The sequence below is a fragment of the Phyllobates terribilis genome, unplaced genomic scaffold (genome assembly GCF_046119375.1).
Source record: "Phyllobates terribilis strain yellow unplaced genomic scaffold, ASM4611937v1 Scaffold_9__5_contigs__length_417890890, whole genome shotgun sequence".
NCBI classification, from domain to species: Eukaryota; Metazoa; Chordata; class Amphibia; order Anura; family Dendrobatidae; genus Phyllobates; species Phyllobates terribilis.
Genome location: NW_027362769.1, coordinates 160,041,727 through 160,068,490, shown reverse-complemented (window position 1 = coordinate 160,068,490; position 26,764 = coordinate 160,041,727). Strand labels below are relative to the sequence as shown.

Genomic DNA, 26,764 nt, shown 5'->3' with positions numbered 1-26,764 from the left:
AAAAATGGAAACTTTGGGATCTTTCCTTCATCTAAAACTGGATAAAAATTGTAATCTTTGTAAACATTGTTTTACTTTGCTATGTTTAAAATGCAGTGAAATAACAGATTATACACAATTATTGTGTATGTTTTAATTGTTAAATATATTGTTTTTCTTTTATGTATTATACTCATGAATATTTTAAATATGACTTTAATCTGAATTCTCCCATTTTCCCATTCCCTTATTATTTCCCAGTTTTCCCTTCCTAATAAATACTTCCATCCCCCCCTTTTTTTTTTCCTTAATTTTCCTTTCTCCCTCCTCTTCCCTCTAAATAATCTTTAAAATCCAATAAAAAACATTGAAACACAAATACTGATATAAAAATACTGACCAAATATTGAACATGTGAACGTGGCCTAAGAGATATTAATTCACAAAAAATTTAACCCCAAATCCAAGGGTCAAAGCATTTCATTGCCAAACGCGCGTCGGGTGTGGTGGGTCTCCCGCCCGGTGTTCCTACTTATGTAATTATGTGCAGTTAGTATCTTATATTTTCTAAGAGCTTACTAGAAACCATACTGATTGATTGGGTTCTAGTATACTTGCATACATGTGTTTTTGACATATGTTTTATAAGGGAATTTACATAGTCCTTAAATGAACATGTGATTAGTCTAATAAAATTATTGGCACCTTAAAATTTTCATTAATGCCCGGTATTGCCCACCAATGTCTCCCAGTGGTATGTCTCACTTTTGTACGTGTTTTTAATATGTTGTGTATTTATTTCTCTAATAAAACTTGATTCATTTTTAATATATTGGCCCTGTGTATAAAGTGTTATTTTTTTGGTTTATCTAAGAGATATAAAGGTAAAGTCTATGATGAGGAGGTTCATCGATATTGTGAAAGACACCACCGGCCACATGCAGGCAGCAGACGACATGAATACTGATTTCAATATGCAGGCAGAGAACACAGCGATGTGACTCTCACCTTGCATAGAAATTATTTTAATCTTGGTTGCTTTGTATAAATTATTCACAACTTACAAGTGATAGTCAACAACTTCGACTTTGACGAAAGCTTTGTTTTCATCAGTAAACACAAAAGGGAAATTGAATAAGAACATATTAAGATGTTTTCTTCACACCTGCAATGCCGCATTGTTTAAAATCACTTTTCCAGAAAAAAAAAAAGCCATAAATGAATTTACAAAACTGCACCTCGGCTTTTTTTTTTTTTTTTGGGAAGCAAAGCTTGAATTATTTACTCTATTTTAAGTATCACTAAAGAGGAAATACATCTCAATTATAATTCAACTTTATGGAAGAATTGCCAGCTGTTTCAGTTACAGCCAAGCAATTGTCAGGTAAAATTTATGCCTGTTTTCTTGGTATTTTTCTTCGGAGATCTGCAAATGTAGCACTCTGTATGCACGTGCCTGGGGGGGCCCCAGGTGCTTCGCGTTCCAGATGGTAGTTGTTCTGTACCGGAGCACAGCGATGCAGATTGCTTAATGCATGCCACGAAACAATAAAAAAAAAATCAGACTAAACAGTGTGACATTTCAAAGAAAGTTGTTCCCATTGAAATGAAGAAGGCCACACAGGGTTACTGCTGTGCCAGACATTCGTCAGCTATAAGTGGTATGAACATATGTGTTATCTACCACTCCTATAAACCTACACTATTGACTCTCTTAAAGGAGTCACAAGCAGAAGACAATGGGATCTTCTTTCTTTATCTGTATCTGGAGCCCCCCATTAAGAGCAGTCTGGGTGTGTAGTCTGGAACCCCCCATTAACAGCAGTCTGGATGTGTATTCTAGAGCCCCCCATAAACAGCAGTCTGGATGAGTAGTCTGGATCCCCCCTATAACAGCAGTCTGGATGTGTAGTCTGGAGCCCCCCTATAACAGCAGTCTATATGTGTATTCTGGAGTCACCCTATAACAGCAGTCTGGATGTGCAGTCTGGAGCCCCCTATAACAGCAGTCTGGATGTGTAGTCTGGAGCCCCCTATAACAGCAGTCTGGATGTGTAGTCTGGAGCCCCCTATAACAGCAGTCTGGATGTGTAGTCTGGAGCCCTCCTATAACAGCAGTATGGATGTGTAGTCAGGAGCCCCCTATAACAGCAGTCTGGATGTGTAGTCTGGAGCCCCCTATAAAAGTAGACTGGATGTGTAGTCTGGAGCACCCCTATAATAGCAGTCTGGATATGTAGTCTGGAGCCCCTATAACAGCAGTCTTGGTGTGTAGTCTGGAGCCCGCTATAACAGCAGTCTGGGTGTGCAGTCTGGAGCCCCCCTAAAACAGCAGTCTGGATGTGTAGTCTGGAGCCCCCTATAACAGTAGTCGGAGTGTGCAGTCTGGAGTCCCCCTATAACAGCAGTCAGGATGTGTAGTCTGGAGCCTCCTATAACAGCAGTCTGGAAGTGTATTGTGGAGCCCCCCTGTAACAGCAGTCCGGATGTGTAGTCTGGAGCCCCCTAGAACAGCAGTCTGGAAGTGTATTGTGGAGCCCCCCTGTAACAGCAGTCTATATGTGTATTCTGGAGTCAGCCTAAAACAGCAGTCCGGATGTGTAGTCTGGAGCCCCCCTATAACAGCAGTCTGGATGTGTAGTCTGGAGTCAGCCTATAACAGCAGTCCGGATGTGTAGTTTGGAGCCCCCTATAACAGCAGTCCGGATGTGTAGTCTGGAGCCCCCTATAACAGCAGTCTGGAAGTGTATTGTGGAGCCCCCCTATAACAGCAGTCTATATGTGTATTCTGGAGTCAGCCTATAACAGCAGTCCGGATGTGTAGTCTGGAGCCCCATATAACAGCAGTCTGGAAGTGAAGTCTGGAGCCCCCTATAACAGCAGTCTGGATGTGTAGTCTGGAGCCCCCTATAACAGCAGTCTGGAAGTGTATTGTGGAGCCCCCCTATAACAGCAGTCTATATGTGTAGTCTGGAGTCAGCCTATAACAGCAGTCTGGGTGTGCAGTCTGGAGCCCCCTATAACAGTAGTCTGGAAGTGAAGTCTGGAGCCCCCTATAACAGCAGTCCGGATGTGTAGTCTGGAGCCCCCTATAACAGCAGTTTGGGTGTGTATTCTGGAGCCCCCTATAACAGCAGTCTGGGTGTGCAGTCTGGAGCCCCCCTATAACAGCAGTCTGGATGTGAATAGTCTGGAGCCCCCTATAACAGCAGCCTGGAAGTGTAGTGTGGAGCCCCCCTATAACAGCAGTCTGGGTGTGTAGTCTGGATCCCCCTATAACAGCAGTCTTGGAGTGTAGTCTGCACCCCCCCTATAACAGCAGTCTGGATGTGTATTTTGGAGCCCCCTATAACAACAGTCTGGATGTGTAGTCTGCAGCCCCCCTATAACAGCAGTCTGGATTTGTAGTCTCGAGCCCCCCTGTAACAGCAGTTTGGGTGTGTAGTCTGGAGCCCCCCTATAACAGCAGTCTGGATGTGTAGTCTGGAGCCCCCCTATAACAGCTGTCTGGATGTGTAGTCTGGAGTCCCCTATAAAATCAGTCTGGATGTGTAGTCTGGAGCCCCCCTATAACAGCTGTCTGGATGTGTAGTCTGGAGCCCCCCTATAACAGCAGTCTGGGTGTGCAGTCTGGAGTCCCCTATAACATCAGTCTGGATGTGTAGTCTGGAGCCCCCCTATAACAGCAGTCTGGATGTGTAGTCTGGAGCCCCCCTATAACAGCAGTCTGGATGTGTAGTCTGGAGCCCCCTATAACCGTAGTCTGGATGTGTAGTCTGGAGCCCCCCTATAACAGCAGTCTGGGTGTGTAGTCTGGAGACCCCCTATAACATCAGTCTGGATGAGTTGTCTGGAGCCCCCTATAACAGCAGTCTGGATGTGTAGTCTGGAGTCCCCCTATAACAGCAGTCTGGGTGTGTAGTCTGGATCCCCCCCTATAACAGCAGTCTGGGTGTGTAGTCTGGATCCCCCCCCTATAACAGCAGTCTGGGTGTGTAGTCTGGAGTCCCCCTATAACAGCAGTCTGGGTGTGTAGTCTGGAGCCCCCCTATAACAGCAGTCTGGATGTGTAGTCTGGAGCCCCCCTATAACAGCAGTCTGGAAGTGAAGTCTGGGGTGACCCCTATAACAGCAGTCTGGGTGTGTAGTCTGGAGTCCCCCTATAACAGCAGTCTGGGTGTGTAGTCTGGAGCCCCCCTATAACAGCAGTCTGGGTGTGTAGTCTGGAGCCCCCCTATAACAGCAGTCTGGGTGTGTAGTCTGGAGCCCCCCTATAACAGCAGTCTGGGTGTGTAGTCTGGAGCCCCCCTATAACAGCAGTCTGGGTGTGTAGTCTGTAGCCCCCTATAACAGCAGTCTGGAAGTGAAGTCTGGCGTGACCCCTATAACAGCAGTCTGGGTGTGTAGTCTGGAGCCCCCTATAACAGCAGTCTGGAAGTGAAGTCTGGCGTGACCCCTATAACAGCAGTCTGGGTGTGTAGTCTGGAGCCCCCCTATAACAGCAGTCTGGATGTGTAGTCTGGAGCCCCCCTATAACAGCAGTCTGGGTGTGTAGTCTGGAGCCACACTATAACAGTATTCTGATGTGTAGTCTGGAGCCCCCCTATAACAGCAGTCTGGATGTGTAGTCTGGAGCCCCCCTATAACAGCAGTCTGGATGTGTAGTCTGGAGCCCCCCTATAACAGCAGTCTGGATGTGTAGTCTGGAGCCCCCCTATAACAGCAGTCTGGGTGTGTAGTCTGGAGCCCCCCTATAACAGCAGTCTGGGTGTGTAGTCTGGAGCCCCCCTATAACAGCAGTCTGGATGTGTAGTCTGGAGCCCCCCTATAACAGCAGTCTGGATGTGTAGTCTGGAGCCCCCCCTATAACAGCAGTCTGGATGTGTAGTCTGGAGCCCCCCTATAACAGCAGTCTGGGTGTGTAGTCTGGAGCCCCCCTATAACAGTATTCTGATGTGTAGTCTGGAGCCCCCCTATAACAGCAGTCTGGATGTGTAGTCTGGAGCCCCCCTATAACAGCAGTCTGGATGTGTAGTCTGGAGCCCCCCTATAACAGCAGTCTGAAAGTGTAGTCTGGAGCCCCCCTATAACAGCAGTCTGGAAGTGAAGTCTGGCGTGACCCCTATAACAGCAGTCTGGATGTGTAGTCTGGAGCCCCCCTATAACAGCAGTCTGGATGTGTAGTCTGGAGCCCCCCTATAACAGCAGTCTGGAAGTGTAGTCTGGAGCCCCCCTATAACAGCAGTCTGGAAGTGTAGTCTGGAGCCCCCCTATAACAGCAGTCTGGAAGTGAAGTCTGGCGTGACCCCTATAACAGCAGTCTGGATGTGTAGTCTGGAGCCCCCCTATAACAGCAGTCTGGATGTGTAGTCTGGAGCCCCCCCTATAACAGCAGTCTGGATGTGTAGTCTGGAGCCCCCCTATAACAGCAGTCTGGATGTGTAGTCTGGAGCCCCCCTATAACAGCAGTCTGGGTGTGTAGTCTGGAGCCCCCCTATAACAGTATTCTGATGTGTAGTCTGGAGCCCCCCTATAACAGCAGTCTGGATGTGTAGTCTGGAGCCCCCCTATAACAGCAGTCTGGATGTGTAGTCTGGAGCCCCCCTATAACAGCAGTCTGGATGTGTAGTCTGGAGCCCCCCTATAACAGCAGTCTGGGTGTGTAGTCTGGAGCCCCCCTACAACAGCAGTCTGGGTGTGTAGTCTGGAGCCCCCCTATAACAGCAGTCTGGATGTGTAGTCTGGAGCCCCCCTATAACAGCAGTCTGGATGTGTTGTCTGGAGCCCCCCCTATAACAGCAGTCTGGATGTGTAGTCTGGAGCCCCCCTATAACAGCAGTCTGGATGTGTAGTCTGGAGCCCCCCTATAACAGCAGTCTGGATGTGTAATCTGGAGCCCCCCTATAACAGCAGTCTGGATGTGTAGTCTGGAGCCCCCCTATAACAGCAGTCTGGATGTGTAGTCTGGAGCCCACCTATAACAGCAGTCTGGATGTGTAGTCTGGAGCCCCCCTATAACAGCAGTCTGGGTGTGTAGTCTGGAGCCCCCCTATAACAGCAGTCTGGATGTGTAGTCTGGAGACCCCCTATAACAGCAGTCTGGATGTGTAGTCTGGAGCCCCCCTATAACAGCAGTCTGGGTGTGTAGTCTGGAGCCCCCCTATAACAGCAGTCTGGGTGTGTAGTCTGGAGCCCCCCTATAACAGCAGTCTGGGTGTGTAGTCTGGAGCCCCCCTATAACAGCAGTCTGGATGTGTAGTCTGGAGCCCCCCTATAACAGCAGTCTGGGTGTGTAGTCTGGAGCCCCCCTATAACAGCAGTCAGGGTGTGTAGTCTGGCGTGACCCCTATAACAGCTGTTTGGCTTCTTAGTCTGGATTTTGCCCTATTCTAATAATCTGGATCTAGCACAGAACTCGTTATATAATAATCGTCTTAGAAGAAGATGTAGCAGGAGACAAAGATTACAGATTCATGAAATCTGAGTAGAGGAAATGATGGAGCCTGGATGTCCGATGCACAGACAATACACTGTTAGTTGAGGTTTCACTCAGTTATCCCCATGTGTCCAGCATTTGTACAGCAATACAATTTCCAATAGACTGTAAATATGAATTAGTGATATCTCCACCATGTAATTACCTGTATTTTTACATGCAAATTTCGTCTTGACGTCACATTGCCGCAGAGTGCCATTGCAGCCCCTTTCATCGCTGCCATCTTCACAGTCCTTCTCCCCATCACACAGCCACAGCTCCGGGATACAGTTTCCATCCGGTTGACATTGGAACTGTTTTTCTTCACAAAGTCTCAAAGCAGGAATGGCTGTAAGGAAAAAAACATAATAGGAGTCTTAGCTAAGAATTGCAACAATGGTTATATTCATGTATCCTGAACATTCAATTGTAAACATCAATTTACAAGCAGCAAAAAGAAAGAAAATAGTCAACTGGAAAAAGACTTGAGATAAAGCAAGATTCAATATTCCAACCAATCCTGGAAAGAAAGCACCAAATCTTAACAGTTGGTTCTGTTTATGTCTTCAACAACTAAGGGTCAATTATCTCAACTTCTTCATCAACCATGTCTCTCTAGTCAGCTCTAGATGTGTGTCCAGGATACACAGCCTGGGGGCTCATGCTGAACCCACCACTGTTACCACTTTGTCACAGATGACAGTGGAAAGATCACACAGTTCCCACCACTGCCACCAGTTTTTATGGGAGCGTAACTTCGCTGCCTCCAATCGTCAGAACAATTATGCAATTGTCTCATGAGTGATGGACGACTGAATGTGACCGTATATACACCTCCGATTCCATTGCATGGAATATATGTACTGTATATGTGGAGCCCAGCTGCGCTTGGCACCACAGATCCTAGAAGGGTGTATTACCAGATTCCTCCACAAGAGGCCCCCATAAACATTCACACATCTCCACCTTCCACCTCAGACCAGCAGAGGGAGCCCGTTAGGGATATAAATAGGGAAGGTGGAGCTAGGTAGTTGAGTCTAGTCCAGTACAGTCTGAGAAGAGTTACCTCAGAGGACAGAGCCTGTTCCAGCTCCTGCAGTTGCTAGCCTGCAGTGGAGCTCATCCAGACTAAGACTCAGTTGTAGCTCAGAATAGTGAGCTTAAGGTGTGCCAACGCCATAAGATCGGTGAAGCGTGGCAAGCTACCGGTAGTGTGAGTAGCCTAGTGAGGGCCCTAGTAGGCCGAAGGCGAGTGGAAAGTGAGTAGCAGTGGGGGCAGAGGAGCTTACCCAGCTCACCCCGAAACATATACCGGACACCGGGTTCGAGCTTAACGGGATCTCTACGACCCAGTAAGGCATTACCAGAATCCCTGGAGAACTACAGGTCCCAGGTACACCAGAGAGCTGATACATAACAGAGCCAGGAGACACTTAGGCCCCGTAAACTGGGAGCGTGCACTCCAAGAGAAAGCCCTACCACAACGTCAGCCGGTGCAGGACAGAGATAAAGTTAGGCCTAGCTTCAGACAGGTCAGAAACTTACTACGCAGAGGCAAGAAACAGGAGGCCCTACACCCGCTCATTGGGGAGGACCCTGATATGCACCCTGCACCCTACAGTGCTCCGGGATGTGCCTGAATTTCCATCAGTAAAAGGTACTGAAGTGACTTTCGTGTGTGCTCCTATTCTTGCTATGACCCGGCTGGGTCTCGCCTGTCCTGCATCCCCCTCTCCGTACGCTGCCCTGAGTCCTAGCTCCACCTGTGGGGAGCTACACCATCAAGCTGCCTTATCACCGGCCTCAGTGGACTGCCGCAGCGCTGGTGATTTTCACCAGAAACCACAGGTGGCGTCACGAACTTTCATAAAATTAACAAACAATCCCCTTTTAAAAGCTGACCCCAGGGTACAGGCCCGGGAGCCGACCACCGCGACATCCCCAAAGGCCAGGCAAAGGCCTGGGAACTGAGTCATCCCCATCCCCCTGGGCTAGTCATATATACACCCCATACGGTCACTGCCAGCTCCGCAATAACAAAAAAGGAACCATTAGCTGCCACTATCAATCGTTTATACAGGCTAATAAGACACCTGTTACAGGTAGCGTATTGCTCCAGGGGTGCGGTTTACAGGGCAAGAGGAACAGAGCTATTACATTTTATGCTTAATCCAGAAAGTGTTTACAAAAAATATACAAGATGATTCAAAATGGGAACAAAACATTATGATATATACAATTATATAAAATAAAAAGGGATAAAGAAATAAGCTTAATAAACCAGGTCACAGAAATGGCTCAGAGCATAGTGCAGGGAAGCACTTCGATTGAGAAAATGGACAGAACCTCCATATCGAACTATGTTTTCCAAGGGCTGACTATGATCCAAACCCAGATTCTGCTTTTTATCAGCTCTAAGTTACGCCCACACATCTCCCTTGATGACATCACGTGGGTCTGTTTGTGGGATGTTCTCAGCCCTTCAGGAGTTTATGAGATCCCTAACTTAAAAGATATATTCACCTCTGAAGGCCCCAGGTGTTAGATATTGACGTCATATTTTCTATTGTGATTTTACCTTAATACAGAAACAAAATATGTCCTGGTTCACATAATCTATTGGACCAATATTAAGTTGGAGGGTTTCTAGTAGCCCCTCTGCGATGGACTAGTCGTAGAAGCAGGTCCCCAGTGGCTTCTCTCTACCCACTCCCTTTGAGTGACAGGTCTCTCCCTTTAAACACCAGGGAGAGACCTGTAACTCCAGGGGAGCAGGTGGTAGAAACAGCCTGGGATTCACCTATCCAACTGGTCCCCATTGTGGCTCAGTCCCCGGCGGCTTTTAAAGTATGTTTTTCTCTGAAATGCCGCAATGTTTCAGAGTCAAACATACCTGATACATGCCAGAAGCTGTTTCATGCTGACAGTAGATCGGGCAGTATGTATCATCTGTTAGGTTCCCTTTAAGTTGTTATAGTGTGGCCAAAGTCTTTATTATCTTACTCAACATTCTGCCAGCACTATAGGTGCTTGAACTTCCTTTCCCTCTCTTCCCAGCATACAATTTTTCTGCCATTGACCAAGAATTTGCCGGCTATGAACTGTAAACCTGCTTCTCTGTTATTTCTATATGCAATTTGAAGAGACAAAGACCTGTCCATTCTGCTAAAGATGGACTACACTTAAAAGCAGGCAGAGGACGACAAGTTATATAGAAGGTAGATACCTATTGGCAGGCATTTTGGAGTGATTTTTGAGGGGTAAAACAACATAGTTTTTAACTGAAGTGATTTACAGATTGTTGAATTATCGCATTATCTATCAAATAAGATGAGGTTGCCTGAAAGTACGGTGACCGTGTAAACTGTTACCAAGCTAATGTATCTGTAGTATCTGTAGATAAGTTATTAAATAAAGTGTCATGTCTATGGCTTTGCTGTAGAACAAGACTGATTTTAATTGCTCCCGAAAATCTTTGAAGATACCTTGTGATGTTGCTGTTGAACTGAAGAGGTTGTTTACCGTTATTCAGATCACAAATTATATTTTCACACAACTTCAAAGCCTTGTGTCATGATGAAAGAAGACAAGGAACCTTCCTGACCAAGTTTTACAGGATCTTTCTGTATTTACATTACGGCGTTCTTTTAAGTGTTACACATCAGCTCATATTTTTGCCCTAAAAGACTTAACTATAAGCAAATAGCTGGAAGTGGATGGAAGAATCACTTCTTAATTGCCAATTAATTCAGTTTATGCAAATTCTCAAAAGTTTACAGTCTGCTTTAAAAGGGATCTTTAATAAGGACAATGTGTTTTTTTCTTTTCTAGGTTGATCCTTTAAAAGTATATTTCCATTGATGAAATAGAAAATGCACGTCACAGCCAAAACAAGAGCAAAGAATGAGTTAGAAGACTTTGACATTAATTAAAGACGCTACAAAATTCTATAATTCCTAGATAATTTAAAGATGGAAAATAATCTAGGGAGTATCAAAAAATGCAGTTAAGTTCTTACACAAAGCATCTGCTTCAAGACACGTGTGAAGGTTGTCGTCCAAGTCTTGCTCCGAAATTCATTATCACGGTAGGAGGCTAAAGTAATCAAAATTCAGTATTTACCATTTTCAAAATACAATGTTGCGGTCTATAAACCTTTTCTAAGTGATTGTCCTCCATCAGTTGAACCAATGTTTCAGCTGTTTAGGATTTCTTTTTTCTCATTCGGTTTGTTCTTAACAAAAAAAAAAACAACATTATTTTTTTCACGTTTTACTAAAATCAGTGTATTTATTTTGTAGTTTATGGATTGTTTGTAGCATTAAAGGGACCCCATTTAAAAAAAATAATAATCTTCACAAATAATTTGCTTTGATTACCTATATTAAATGACTCTCTAAATACAACAATGTGTACAATATATAGAAAATGTTTTATGTTATTATTTTTTCAAATCACTTAAAACCATTTTTTCTTATTTACAATTTGCCATATTCACTTATTACACATACAAAAAAGTATTTCATATGTCAAACTGTAAATAGGATAATTACCCTAGACCACCAGGGATCTAACCCAATCTCCTTCACTGTCCTAGATCACAACTATCGTTACCAGTAATGTTCACTGCCCCAGGCCTTTAGGGATGTAACCAAAATGCCTACATTGCCTTAAATCACAAATGAGGTTAACAGAAACCTTTTCAATGTCCTAGGCCACCAGGGATCTAACCAAAAACATTTGCTGCTCTAGTTTACAACTGATGTTAACAGCAATCTCTTCACTGCCCTGAAGTTACCAAGTATGCAACTAAAACCAATGTGCTGTCCTGAATCACAATTGATATCACTAGCAATCTCGTAGACTATCAGGGATGTAACCAAAACCCATTTTCTGCCCTACATCACAATTTTACCAGTAAACCTTCACTGCCCTAGACCACCAAGGATGTAACCAAAACCCCTTTGCTGCCCTATCAGTAATTAATGTTATCAGTAAAACTTCACTGCCCAAGATGTCACGCACAGTACGGGAAAGACTAAGTGCAACACACAAGGATGAGGGGAAGGAAACCCAGACACTAGGGAAAGGGGGAGTGGAGACCCCAAGGCAGATCTAATAACAGCCTGCCTACCCTACTGTCCCTATATTGGTTCCACACCAATCGCCGAGCAGGAAACCTAAGCCCTGTATATCCCTAGAGCTTGGCCCTAGATAGGGAGGGGTGTGAACACTGATCAGTCCCCACTATAAACTAAAGACAACAAGGGAGACAAACAAAGGGGGAAAAACTTAGCTTGAGCAGGCACTAGAGAGGAAGCTAGCCGACTGCTATAGCTCCAAGCCTTCACAAGGTAAAATGAGAATATCACTGGTGACTCCCTGAAGCAGACTCAGAGTTTATAAACACCCAGATCAGGATGTGTCAATCAGAGCAGGAGTGAGGTTGCCGCTGGGTCCAAAAGTCAGAAGGATTAAAAAGGCGTCTGCAATGCCAAACACAGAGACCTTCTACAGCCAGATGCAGAGGGTCTGTCTGTTACATCTGACACACCCATGAAACTAGATCATTGGTAACATTACTAACACCTTTTTCACTACCTTGGATCAGAAACCATGTTATCAGCAATCTTTTCACTGCCCTGAAACCAGCAAAGATGTAACCAAAACCTTTTTGCAGTTCTGGCTCACAATCGATGACACTAGTAATCCCCTAGACCCACAGGGATGTAACCAAAACCCATTTGTTGCCCTAGTTCACAATTAATGTTACCAGAAAACCTTCACTGCCCTAAACCATTGGTAATGTAACAAAAAACAATTCAATCACCAGGATCACAATTGATTTTACCAGTAATCCATTCACTGCTCTAGACAACCCGGGATGTAACCAAAACCCCTTTGCTGTCCTAGATCCCAATTAATGTTACCAGTAACCCTTCACTGCCCTAGATAATTGGAAAAACAACTAACACATTATCACTGCCCTGAAACGATCGAAGATGTAACCGAAACCCCTTTGCTGTTCTGGTTCGCAATTGATGATGCTAGTAATCCACTAGACCACCAGGAATGTAACCAAAATCCATTTTCTGTCGTATTTTACAATTAATGTTACCATTAACCCTTCACTGCCCTAGACCATTGGAGATGTAACTAAAATCTATTCCCTGCTGTGGATCACAATTGATTTTTCCATTCAACGCCCTAGACCCCAAGAGATGCAACCAAAACCCCTTTATAGCTCTAGACCATAGCTGATGCCACCAGTAATCCCTTCACTGTCTTACACCACCAACGATGTAGACAAAACCCATTTGCTGCCATTGGTTACATTTTATGTTACCAGTAATCCCTTCCCTGCCCTAAATCACCAGGTATTTAGCCAAAAAACCCTTTCATTGCCTTACACCACCAGGGATGGAACCAATACACCTTCATTGATTAACTACTACTCTAGAATTCCAGAGATTTATAACTATCCCCCTGTTTCAAATAGATAGTAATTCTGTATTATAACAGTGCAAGAAAATGTAATTTTCAGGTATCCTGAAGAAAATGGACCAGCATGTTGATAAAGTTTAACAGTAGAGATGAGTGAACGCGAACTTAAAAGTTCGGCATTCGTACGCTGAACACAGACTTATCCTGGAAGTCCGTTGCAATGTTTGGAGTTCCGGGGGAAAAAAGAGAAGTAGAGAGAATTTTCCAGCTCAAATATTCGGGTCCTCATTGTTTTCAATGGGGCCTGACTTCTGGTTGAAGTTCTGGTACTCGAACCGAACTTTGGAATAAAGTTCGGGTTGAGTACCAGAACCCGTACTTCCACGACTACGCTCATCCCTATTTAGCAGCCCATAGTACTTTGTATCAACCCTTGTAAAGTAATATGATTTATCTTTGAATACTCAATGCAAAAAGAACACCAACAACTTGTTTTCCCGCCCGAGAATCAGTCGGCAAAGCAAATTTATACCGCTGTGCAAATTGTAACAAATAGTATTATTCCGGCGAGGAGGCTGAGAAGACAATGTTTATTTGAAATTAATTTTGTTTTAAATGAAATCCACCATGAAATGTGTTAGCCTTTATTGTCTTCGAGATGCTAATATATGTCCTTATTTTTTAAGGATGATATAAAAGTGATTTTCTCATATTAGAAAGTAATTGCAGCCTTGCCCCACATATGCTCGTTAGATGCGCATAATGATTCATTCGGCAGAGCGAGGACGGAAGATATATACCTTACAATTAAATTAATGTCAGCGTTTGTGGTACCAAATGCCTATGTTGATGCTTAGAAGCATCATTTAAATGTAATCAATGCTCAATTTGGACAATTCAAACCCTTTCAGAGCAATTTATTAAAGTGTAACACATTCGCCTTTGGAAAAAGCAAAAGCTAGGAAGAGTAGATTTGCTGGGCTTGTTCTTTTTTTTTTCGAACAGGATGAGTGCCAAATTTTATTTTTGGAGAGTAATATATTTCTTTGCCAGTTTTAAAATCGTTTCATCATGATTTAAGGCTTATGGTCGGTGTTAGAGAGTGACATTTCTCCTTAATTTTAATTGGAAAGATTAGTGAGATAGCTCAAAAATTCTTCAATAATCGTCAATTAAATTTATCAAAGGGTGATCCAGACCTTTCCTTTAAGGGGTGTAAATAGCAGGAAAAGATGACCAAATTTTAAGACTCCATTAATCTTTGCATCTTGTAAGACATTTTAGATAATCTATAGGTAAATCTATGATGGGATTCACAGAAAACGGAGAATGTAATGCTGGAATTATAGCATTATGAGTAGAATATCCATCTCACATTTGCATTAGAAAAAAAAAGTGAAAGGAGTTGGCCACTTTGCACAATAATATTTTGTTAGAAAGATTCTCCCAAAATAAGCAGATCAATTAATTTCCCAGTAACATGATGGATTATTTTCACGGAAATCTGAGAACCAGGAAAAGGTTTGTATTCTTCCACAGTGACACCACAGGTGAAATAAAGTATTACACAATGCCCTGAGAAAGCAATGGTCAGTTACGGTAATGAACGGACATACCGAGTCCTCCAGAGGGAGAGACACTCTTTAAAGTCACACTACATTAGGTCCCAAATTAGAAACTTCAAAAATGTATTGTTCTTAAACGTCCCTGTATATTGCATTTCCAATACTCAGATTCCCAACGATGGCAAATGTTTCCTGTGGGTCTAATTTATTGACCTACAGGCACCTTGTGAAGGGAATCATGAAAAACAATGTTTCTTTGTAAGGCTGGGGTCACACAACCAATTTTCTCTCATCTGAGAAAATCGGTCTGATTATGCAAATCACACTTTGATCAAACTCTGATCACAGTGTGGTCTGATTTTCTCAGATATCAAGAAGATGAAAAAAAAAATTCTCCATCTTCTCTATTCTGTCAGTGTGGTAAGATCAGATCGCACTGCAGTCCAATTTTTTTGATGGACCCATTGACTTGCATGGCTGAGTGCAATCCGATTTACAGATGTAAATTCTGCAAGCTGCAATTTTTTCCTCTGTCGAAGTAAAAAATCAGACATAAGATAACATTGGTCCGTGCGCGATCCAGATCTCACGTGGGCCATAAATACGCACAGCTGCACAAGTCCTAATAGAGCATAGGATGGAGCGTGGCACTTTTCCCAAGCAAATAAAATCTATATACCACTGTATACAATTGGAGGCACAGAGGGGTAGAGTATGATTAAAAAAAAGATTTATAGTTCAGGACTAATTTTGCAAGTAGTCATACAGCAATAAAAAGTAGACATTTTATTTTTTTATAGATAGAGATTTGACTCTCAGGAACTTCTGATGGTTCTAAGAATCCCTACTCAAACACTTATGCCCCCCCTGAAAGATTAGACTAAAGTTGGATGAATCCACTAAGTGATGTCAGAGGGGAGAACAATTGGACCTACTTAATTTCAACAGTCAATCCTTTTGTTGACCATAAGATAGGAATCTGCCTGAGGAGTCAAGGCCAATAGTTCATCTGTCTGTGGGAGTCTGTAGAGCAGGGATGGCAAACTCAGACATACATAGTGCCAAATTGAAAAACGTGGACAAAGACGGGGGCCAACCAGTATACAGTATAATCTACCTCACATAGTCCTCCATACAGAATAATGGGCCCCACATAGTCCTCCATACAATATAATGGCCCCACATAGTCCTCCGTACAGAATAATGGGCCCCACATAGTTCTCCATGCAGTATAATGGGCACCACATTGTTCTCTATACAGTATAATGGGCCCCACATAGTCCTCCATACAATATAATGGCCCCACATAGTCCTCCATACAGTATAATAGCCCCACATAGTTCTCCATGCAGTATAATGGGCACCACATAGTTCTCCATGCAGTATAATGGGCACCACATAGTCCTTTATACAGTATAATGGGCCCCACATAGTCCTCTATACAGTATAATGGTCCCACATAGTCCTCCATACAGTATAATGGCCCCACATAGTCCTCCATACAGTATAATGGGTCTCACATAGTCCTCCATACAGTATAATGGTCCCACATAGTCATCCATACAGCATAATGGGCCCCACAAAGTCCTCCATGCAAAATAATGACCCCACATAGTCCTCTATACAGTATAAGGGGCCCCATATAGTGCTCCAAACAGTATAATGGTCCCACATAGTCCTCCATACAGTATAATGGCCCCACATAGTCCTCCATACAGTATAATGGCCCCACATAGTCCTCCCTACAGAATAATGGTCCCACATAGTCCTCCATACAGTATAATGGCCCCACATAGTCCTCCATGCAAAATAATGGCCCCTCATAGGGGTTGCGGTTCTGGTGTCACGAGACAAGTATATTCACCCTGCGGGCCAGATTTGGCCCCTGGACCAGAGTTTGACACGTATGCTGAAGAGATAGCTGTCGGCAGAAGGATGGTTTGGCCAACACCTAAGTAATGTGTATGGGGGCTTTACGCCCCATGTACATTGATGACATACTGCCTTCCTCAAGTTAATATGTGAGAAGAATCGTCCATGCCATCCAGCTACACTCCGCTAGAGACCTTAGAGTTCTAGCATTTATTTTCCTTCTCTTGATATAAATGGATTTATTTCTTTGAGTTTTCTTTTACAGTAAATTATATTATTCCTTTGAAAGTGACTTTGCATTAATCTTGTAGATGCAGAGCAAAGTAACAAAGCATGGTCAAGAAAACACATATGATGTCCATTTATGAAAGAAAGGCAGCAGTGATAATGGCTCCGACATAACAGTAACTGAAGAATCTAAGATTTATCAAAGCAAGTAGAGCTAGAGTGCTTGGCTTGACCTTGACATATGGCACCTTCTTTTCTAATGGAAATGGAAGACGACTTAAGATAAGCTTGTCGTATTGCTTTACTTGAATGTCTCAGAGCTGTAGTGTGAAGGATGGCAGCGCTATGATGGCTAGTACATACTCGATTTACCCCTCTTACAGTATTATCCTTTGTCATAATCAAATAACAGAATTGGTCTCCGCACTTCATTCCATTTTCGAGGCATGGCCAAACGGAGGAATATTTCATATCCAACACTTTATGATGTTATGTGTTATTATGAAGAATGAGAAACAATTCAGATGTTTGTATCCTGACAAATGAAGATACCTTGGAATGGTCATGAGGTTCCTGAAAAGTCTATTGCATCACTTTCATTATATCACTTGAAGATACATACTTTCCTTTTTCCACCCAATGGGTTTTATTCATAAACACAGAAACTTGTCTTAAAGATATTGTCCGGCTTTAAAACAGATCTAGTATTCAGAAATCAAACTAAAGCGTGGCGACAAAGTGCATATTTTACTCTGGAGGACCCAACACATTCATACATCATACGGTAGCCTATTGCTAACAATGAGACTTATGTAATACTTCACTTTTCCTGTGGTGGCACTGTAGAGAAATTTAACTCTTGATTTCAAGTTCCTTCACAGCTAATGTTTGGGGGCCTCCATTACCAGGATTACCCTATGTTAAACTTACTGTCTAAAGTTTTTCTAAGCAAAATGCACCATAATTTTGACAACATTTCCATAAAAACTGGCCTACACGTGTTTCACCATATAAATTAAGGGTTTTAGACAGGTTTTGCGCTTTACTTGATAAGGTACATGTCTTAAAGGGGTTGTCCGCTATTTTTAATTGGATGACCTGCTTTTAGGGATATGTGGACCCCCACCGATCAGCTAATGTCAACTCTGGTGGCAGCAGGATGCAAAAAAATGTAGAGAGCAGAACACCACGACTCAACACACTGTGTAGTCATCACTGCCGGGTACTGAAGCTCATCTTCAATTAAAGAGATAGGAACTGATCTGCAGTACCTACCAACAACCACTACACTATATACAGAGCTGTGATATTCTGATCCATATACGGTGTACATCCGGCCTCCCCTTTAGGTGATAATACTTAAGCGGTGCAGGTGCTTGTTGTCGGACTCCACATGCCTATATATTGCTTACGTATGCTAAGGATTTTGGAGAAAACAGCTCAGTCTTTCAGAAAGTTTACAGCCCCTTTAACCCATAGCTTGTAACCTCCCCCAGTCCTAGATATGACTCAACAGCGCAACTTCCTATGACCAAGTCTATCCATGCAACTCAACGTCTACAGATTGTAGAATATGCTAGGTTGTAAAATTAAAAAATAACATTCTTTAATGTATATAACACTAATCTGACGATACCGACACTTTTAGTACAAAGATATATTATAAGTGACATGGTGGATTTAGATGATAAATAAACTGATTAGTTTTGGTCTTTTTCATCTACATCAAACACTACAAAATAAAAAGAGAAGGATTTACAGGGGATAATAAAAGGCAATTTCTTTCCATAGTATTTTATGTTGTTGTAAACATCATTAATGTGTGATATTACATTCAGTGTATGGGGATATAGTTCCGTTATCTAGAAAACTACATCCTCTAAAATTTAATGTGTCTCGGACTCAGGACAATACCATGAACTTAGATATGCAATGCTGTACAATTTTGTCAATGGATTTTTATGTTCAGCAGATTTACTGTAATGTCCTGGGGCATAGGATATAAATATTATACAGCATACAAAATGTGGATAAGATGATTTGTCCTGGCTCCAGCACTGGCCTTTCCTCTCTTCTCCTAGGTTGTCTTCCTCTGTCCTAGTCCCCATCCTATTTTTGGGTTAACTTAGCAATAACCTCTGATGTAATTTTCCAATTCCTATTAGTGTCAGCTCTATCTTTCTCTTTCTTTTGTTCTTTCTTTCTTTTCCAACTTTCTTTTTCTTTGTTTCCTTTTTTCTCTCTCTTTCTTTCTTGTCCTTCTTTCTTTTTTTTCTTCTTCTCCTACTCCCCCTTCATCAATTTCCTTTATATTTTCCTTCCGTCCCCTACTCACTCTTTAAACTCCTCCTTCCTTCAGTTAATCCTTACGCCTCTCTCCTTTCTTTTCTTACTTATTACCTTCTTCACTTTTTTCCTACCCCCTTCTTTCTTTACTTCCTTCCTTTTGTTCTTACTCCTCTTTTTCTTCCATCTTATTCTTCCTTCCTTATTTCATTCTTTCCTTATTGCTCCACTACCTTCGCTTTAGTTTCTTCTCTCCTTCCCTCCTTCCTTCCCTTCTTCCATTAGTAAATGGAGAGATTAAATTTTACTTTTGCAGGCATATAAACAGAGGAGTACTGGGCCCTTGTGAAAGGCAGTGACAAATTCATATATGTGACTGTAATAATAGTGGGTTTAAAGAAATAGGTAATGAGATCTTATCAATGGAGATAGCAGCAGGAGAAGACTTTGCTGCAGGCAGTGACTTGTCTTCTTCTGTAATGATTCTGGTCAGGTTAGGATTGAATATGACAGTGAAAGTGTTGTGACTTCAGCACAGACTGACAACACTGCAAGTAATTAAACGATGGGAATAATGGCAGCAGAAGTAGATGAGTGTTATGATCTTGTTGGAGGCAGTGACCTGTCTACTCATAGGACTTAGTCATTGAGATCCTCATATGACAGGTACATTATCTAGATAGGTAAAATAGATTGAGAACCTATTACCTATTGTAATCAGATCACAAGAATGATGGCCACCAAATACAACTGTGTTTCGCTTCACACATCCACCTTGTTTCACAGATATTTTTTATTCCTAATACATATTATTCCTAAACTTATCAAAGGGAACATATAAAACAGCAAAGATCAGAGCACAGTGGTTGATTCTTCTGTGGGGCGACTTTGCCCACAATCCAGCGGGTGACATACTGTGGTTACAATATGTTTAATGGCAAAAATACATTAAATGTAAAATATTAGAATTCTCTGATCAAACAAACCTGTTTTGGAGCAGTTGGGGTGATTCTCATCACTGGAATCTTCACAATCATTATCTCCATCACAAACCCAGTGCGCTGGAATACAGCGGTCACTAGAACAGCGAAACTGCTTGTCCGAGCACGAGACCGAGCAACCCAGCTCATCACTTCCATCCCCGCAGTCATCATCTGAAGACAACAGTATAATACTGGTTATTGATTAGCTCCAAATGTATTCACATGAAAAATGATTAGGGGCAATGATAAACTGACTAGATAGATAGATTATTAGAAAGAAAAAAAGATAGATAGATACGTAGATAGATAATAGATAGATAGATAGGTGGATAGATAGATGATAGATAGATAGATAGATAGATAGATAGATAGAGGGATAGATAGATAGATAGATAGATAGATAGAGGGATACATAGATAGATAGATGATAGATGGATATGAGATTGATAGATAATACACCGCGTGCAGAATTATTAGGCAAATGAGTATTTTGATCACTTTGATACTTTTTCTACTTGTTGTCCTACTCCAAGCTGCATAAGCTTGAGAGCCAACTACCAATTAAGTAAATCTGGTGATGTGCATCTCTGTAATGAGGAGGGGTGTTGACTAATGACATCAACACCCTATATAAGATGGGCTTAATTATTAGGCAACTTCCTTTCCTTTGGCAAAATGGGTCAGAAGAGAGATTTGACGGGCTCTGAAAAGTCCAAAATTGTGAGATGTCTTGCAGAGGGATGCAGCAGTCTTGAAATTTCCAAACTTTTGAAGCGTGATCACCGAACAATCAAGCGTTTCATGGCAAATAGCCAACAGGGTCGCAAGAAGCGTGTTGGCCAAAAAAGGCGCAAAATAACTGCCCATGAATTGAGGAAAATCAAGCGTGAAGCTGCCAAGATGCCATTCGTCACCAGTTTTGCCATATTTCAGAGCTGCAACGTTACAGGAGTATCAAAAAGCACAAGGTGTGCGATACTCAGAGACATGCCCAAGGTAAGGAAGACTGAAAAACGACCACCTATGAACAAGAAACATAAGATAAAACGTCAAGAATGGGCCAAGAAACATCTTAAGACTGATTTTTCAAAGGACTGATGAAATGAGAGTGACTCTTGATGGGCCAGATGGATGGGCCAGAGTCTGGATCAGTAAAGGGCAGAGAACTCCACTCCGACTCCCACGCCAGCAAGGTGGAGGTGGGGTACTGGTATGGGCTGGTATCATCAAAGATGAACTTGTGGGACCTTTTCGGGTTGAGGATGGAGTGAAGCTCAACTCCCAGACCTACTGCCAGTTTCTGGAAGACAACTTCTTCAAGCAGTGGTACAGGAAGAAGTCGCTATCGCTCAAGAAAAACATGATTTTCATGCAGGACAATGCTCCATCACATGCATCCAACTACTCCACAGCGTGGCTGGCCAGTAAAGGTCTAAAAGAGGAAAAAATAATGACATGGCCCCCTTGTTCACCTGATCTGAACCCCATAGAGAACCTGTGTTCCATTATAAAATGTGAGATCTACAGGGAGGGAAAACAGTACACCTCTCGGAACAGTGTCTGGGAGGCTGTAGTGGCTGCTGCACGCAATGTTGATCGAAAACAGATCAAGCAACTGACAGAATCTATGGATGGAAGGCTGCTGAGTGTCATCATAATGAAAGGTGGCTATATTCATCACTAATTTTTTTGGTTTTTGTTTTTGCATGTCAGAAATGTTTATTTCTAAATTTTGTGCACTGATATTGGTTTACCTGGTGAAAATAAACAAGTGAGATGGGATTATATTTGTTTTTTATTAAGTTGCCTAATAATTCTGCACAGTAATAGTTATCTGCACAAACAGATATCCTCCTAAGATAGCCAAATCTAAAAAAAAACCCACTCCAACTTCCAAAAATATTAAGCTTGGATATTTATGAGTCTTTTTGGTTGATTGAGAACATAGTTGTTGATCAATAATCCTCTAAAATACAACTTGCCTAATAATTCTGCACGCAGTGTAGTTACATATGAGATAGATATGAGATAGATAGATAGATACGTAGATAAATAGATAGATAGAGATATAGATATTAGATAGATATATAGATAATAGATAGAGACATTGATAGATAGATTGATAGATAATAGATAGATAGAAAAACGGCATATGCAACAATTGCAGAAATCTGCTTGCACTTGCCTGAGTCACAGAGCCATTTGTGACTGACACATCGTTCATTTCCACAAACAAATTGTGTCACTGGATCACAAGTCTGAAGTTCTGTGTGAAAAGATGAAATATTCATCAATAAATAAATATAAAAAGATACAGAGAAAATAGTTAGAATAACTTGTCTCATAAAATAACCATAACACATACTGTGTATCATGACTAGGGGCCTCGCCAGATCTGACCCTGGATGCATGGTGGCTTAATGGACTCCACGGTCCCAGGAGGGACGGGGGAGGTGACCCAGGTGCTACTGCAGGGCAGACCTCGGTCACACAGCTGTTTTATCCACACCGGGGTATGCAGGAACGGGCAGGTTTGACTTGTGTATAGATAAGCACCGGCAGCTGCGGTAGGTCCAACGGGAATGCAGATAGGCAGGCGAGTACTAGCAGGCATGGCTGATACACAGGCAGGCACAGCTGGTATACAGACAGGCAGGTACTGGTGGGCACGGCTGGTTTACAAACTGGCAGGCAGGTACTGGTGGGCACGACTGGTTTATAGATTGGCAGGCACTGGTGGGCATACAGACAGACGGGTAGACAGGCTGGATAGGGACCAATATAGACTGGGATACAGGAACAGAGCCGCAGGAGCGGAGAGAGCAGGGCAGAGCAGAGCTGCAGGAGCGGCCAGGCGGGAATGCCGCAGGAGTGGCCAGACAAGACAGGGCTCTGTTCACGTGCAACAGACGGGTACAGGAAAGCACAGGGGAATAGTAAGTATACAGAGGATAAGTACTGGGACAGCGAAACGGGACTGACAGAGCCAGATTCACACAGGGTACTTATTATGAAGTAGCAAGTGGACACTCTCACATAGTGAAGTACAGAGATGACAGGTAGGAGATAGGTTCTGGTACAGACACTGCAGGATATGAGAAAGGTACTGGAACAGACACAGGAGGCAAAGGGAAGGATTGGACATAGAGGCAAACAGGTAACGGGCTAGGACACAGTTCAGACAGGAACTGACACAGGAATGAGATACAGGTACAGGCCTGGGCATTCAGCCCCCAGGGTGGTGGAAATAGAGTAGAAGTCACAGGTACAGGTAACAGGCCTGGGTACTCTGTCCCCAGGGTGGCAGAATCAGGCAAGCTATAGGACAGGACCTGGCAACTCACATTGACACTGAAAGATAATGTTGCTCAGGAACATCCCAAAGGGTGGAGGTGGTTTAAGTACCAGTGCCTCACAGCAATAGGCTGGGGACAGATTATGAACATGCGCACTGTTCCTTTAAGACTCAGGAAGTGCTGTCGCTGCCCTAAACAAGCAGCCAAGACACATGCATACAGCAAGGAGAGGAACACAGCACGCAGCCTGGATTGGTGGGTAAGTCGGCGGTCTTGCATGGTGGGAGATGGGAAGCCATGCCAGCACGCCGCCAGGGATGTTACACAGTGCTTCAGATGCTGCTGAACAATTGGGTCAGAACACAATCGACAAATCACTGAAAGCCATACTTATTTCGAACTTGCTTTTCCACTTCTCCCTAATTATTGAACGAGCGAAAAATCTCCATTTCACATGATAAAATTTTGGAAAGTTGAATTATTTTGCTTGCACAAACAATTTAATGCATGATGAATGCGAGCTTCTTGAACACATCGCTCAACTCATTCACGTTATACGATTATCGTGAATGATGGGTCATTAACATCAGAATGTGAAGGATTATTGGTCAGTGTAAATGCACCTTAACTCTAGTGACTAGTGATGAGCGAACCTGAACTTAAAAGTTCGGTGTTAGTGCCAAACAGTTAGTGTCCGGTGCTCAATGTTGAACACAAAGTTACCCCGGAAGTCCGTTGCAATGTTTGGAGATCTGTGGGAAGTCCAGGAGGAAAGAGAGAGAGAATTTTTCCAGCTTAAAAGTTCTGGTCACCATTGTTTTCAATGAGGTTTTTGTTCTCGTTCAAGTTCGGGTACAGCTCTGGTCCCCAAACCAAACTTTTTAATCAAGTTCGGGTCGGGTACCAGAAACCAAACTTCCATGGGTCCGCTCATCCCTATTAGTGACTTACCGTAAATATCAATGTATCTACCCAAGACATCAATTAACTGGTGAAGTGATAGAATCTGGGTGTAGCAATAATAGAATTCACATCTTCATTAATCATCGAGACGTGTTGAATAGTATTTGTGCATATGTCTATAAATTGGACGCAAGGTACGTCATTAATGTAATGCGATTTGGAGAGCTGGACTCATGCTATTGTTCCTGCACTATTATCTATATTTTTATAGAACTCATGTGTTATATAAATGTCAGAATTTGCCAGATCTTAATTTTCTTCTAACGCATTTGTTGATCTGAATATTTGCAAAATGTTAAAGAAGAACTGAAGGAAAAATCTCTTCCTAGCGTGGGTGTTAAAATCTGGGAATTGTCTGAAAGGTGACTCTCTTTACTGTTTGTGATGACATAACTGATGATTTATTCTCTGCATTTTCTTCACCTTCAGATCTACGTCTGTTTTGTAAAGTGGGTGAGAAACTGCAGATTGTATTGTATTGGTTTTGAATAAAGCCTATGGATTCAGCCGGATGATCAGTCATCACTTTCATCACTTCGTAGTTATGTCTATTCAGAGGACAGATACGGCCGAGTTTTGCTGGATATTGACACATCTTTCCCTAATGGAAGAATGTTTATATCAAGTTTTCTTTGTATTACAGCTCATCACCCATTATAAAAGAATTGATTCCCATTCAATTGGGTTAAAATGCATCAAATGTGCGACACTGGTGTTTGGCCATCAAAGTAAATATATAAGGTCGATATGAAGCGTTACAGGAGCTGCACCCGTGTTATACCCATCAGATGCCAGCTGTGTTGCACATCCAGCATCTACCGATAGCACCAGCGAGCGGAACCAGCTCCAATCACTGCTGTTAATCATTTTCATGCTGCTGTTAATCATTTTCATGCTGCTGTCAATCACTGATTGCAGCATTTAAATAGCACAACTACATACCAGTGTGTTCAGATACCAACTCCCATACTGCCCTACCCTGATCACCAGCAAACACATCGTGGGGATCCGTTGTTTTTTTTTAACCAAGTGCGAAAAAGAAAAATGTCTGGGTCCTTTAAAGGTTAAAGGGTATGTATATTTTTACAACCGCATTTTTTTTTACTTTTGTGCTTTAACGCAACTAAGCTAAGGAGCTTCACAAATGGGCTTTGATTTTGTGTATGCAGCTCTTGTGCAAACCTATGCAAAGTTGAAAACAACCAACTAGAATGTAAGAGATTTCCTCAATGGTCCCATTTTGTGACACAATGATAGGCATTAAAAGGGATTAATGTTTGTCTGGTAATGTCTGTTTTATTTCAACCATTCTTCGTGAAGTAGGGCTGTGGAGGAGTTAAAAAAAACAAATTTGTAATTTTGCTGCCCCATCTCAGAGCAGCATGATATAGAGGCAGGGACTCTGATTCCAGCAATGTGTCACTTACTTGGCTGCTTGATAAAGTTTTAAAATCTCCTACAGATCTGTCAGTTTTCTGAATGCTGATCTCTGTATAATCCCGCCCACACCACTGATTGGCAGCTTTTTGTGTACAACACCGCCCACACCACTGATTGGCAACTTTCTGTGTACAACCCCGCCCACAACACTGATTGGCAGCTTTCTGTGTACAACCCCGCCCACAACACTGATTGACAGCTTTCTGTGTACAACCTCGCCCACACACTGATTGGCAGCTTTCTGTGTACAACCCCTCCCACAACACTGATTGACAGCTTTCTGTGTACAACCCCTCCCACAACACTGATTGGCAGCTTTCTGTGTACACTGTGCATAGGCAGAAAGCTACCAATCAGTGGTGAGAGTGGGGTAATACAAAGCTCAGGAACAAGGACTACATGGCACAAGACAACTAGTCCTCTAGTGATAATCTCCTGTTGATAAAACAATTATTTTATCAAAACTACAGCAAGCAGCCCACTAAGGAACACATCGCTGGAATCAGGGTCTCATCCCCTATATCATGACGCTCTCTGATTAGATGGCAAAAATCTGGTTTTATTTTTAATTTAAAACACTTATCTTGCAAAACAAATCTGCAGCTGAACAGTCTGCACAGACTAAACGTCCACTCCTACAGCGTAAGGTAAAGGAAAATTGAGATTTGAAGAGTACTTTATCCAGATAATTATGTAATATAATCTCAGAATTATCTAGAAAGTTTAGACAGTGGACGGCACAATGGAGGTCTCTGCACGCAGTGACCTGTTATACTTGGCACATTTCCTTACAACCTCATTTGTCCCAAAGGAAATGTCTCTCTCCGGCACTTTGCTCTAGTTCCCAGCAGGGAACGCAGACCCGCTGCAGGCACACGCAACGGAAACTGCTCGAGGTCAAACTTAGCTGTTATAACTGATGCTCTCAGCGAGAGTGGAGGACTTATGTTTGACCCGGACAGGTTCCCTACACATGTCATTGGCATCTAGGGAAAGTCTGATAGAGATAAAGCAAATTTATCAATGACAGGTGTGTTATCCTAAACGAGAGAAGATAACGTGGTGGTTTTCTCTATGCAAAACCACATAAAAGCATGCTAAAGACTCATTTACACAACAGACTCTAAAAAGACACTAAAGACTCATTTACACAAGCAGATGTTTGCATCAGTGATCGACATGAAGGGTCTTCAATGGTTCTTCAGAAGATGTGTTAATGTCTAGATTGGTGGA

General features: G+C 42.7%; 1 protein-coding gene across 5 annotated transcripts in view; it reads right to left on the bottom strand.

Moving 5' to 3' along the window:
- Positions 1–26,764, bottom strand: part of LRP1B (LDL receptor related protein 1B) — a 2,071,868-nt gene that overhangs the window by 841,212 nt on the left and 1,203,892 nt on the right. For all 5 annotated transcript variants that reach the window (XM_073647246.1, XM_073647248.1, XM_073647249.1 and 2 more), the window contains exons 19-21: positions 22,018–22,098; positions 19,836–20,003; positions 6,621–6,803 (exon numbers count right to left, since the gene is read on the bottom strand). In XM_073647246.1, coding sequence (XP_073503347.1) covers positions 6,621–6,803; positions 19,836–20,003; positions 22,018–22,098 — 432 coding nt within the window. The remainder of the gene's footprint in view (positions 1–6,620; positions 6,804–19,835; positions 20,004–22,017; positions 22,099–26,764) is intronic.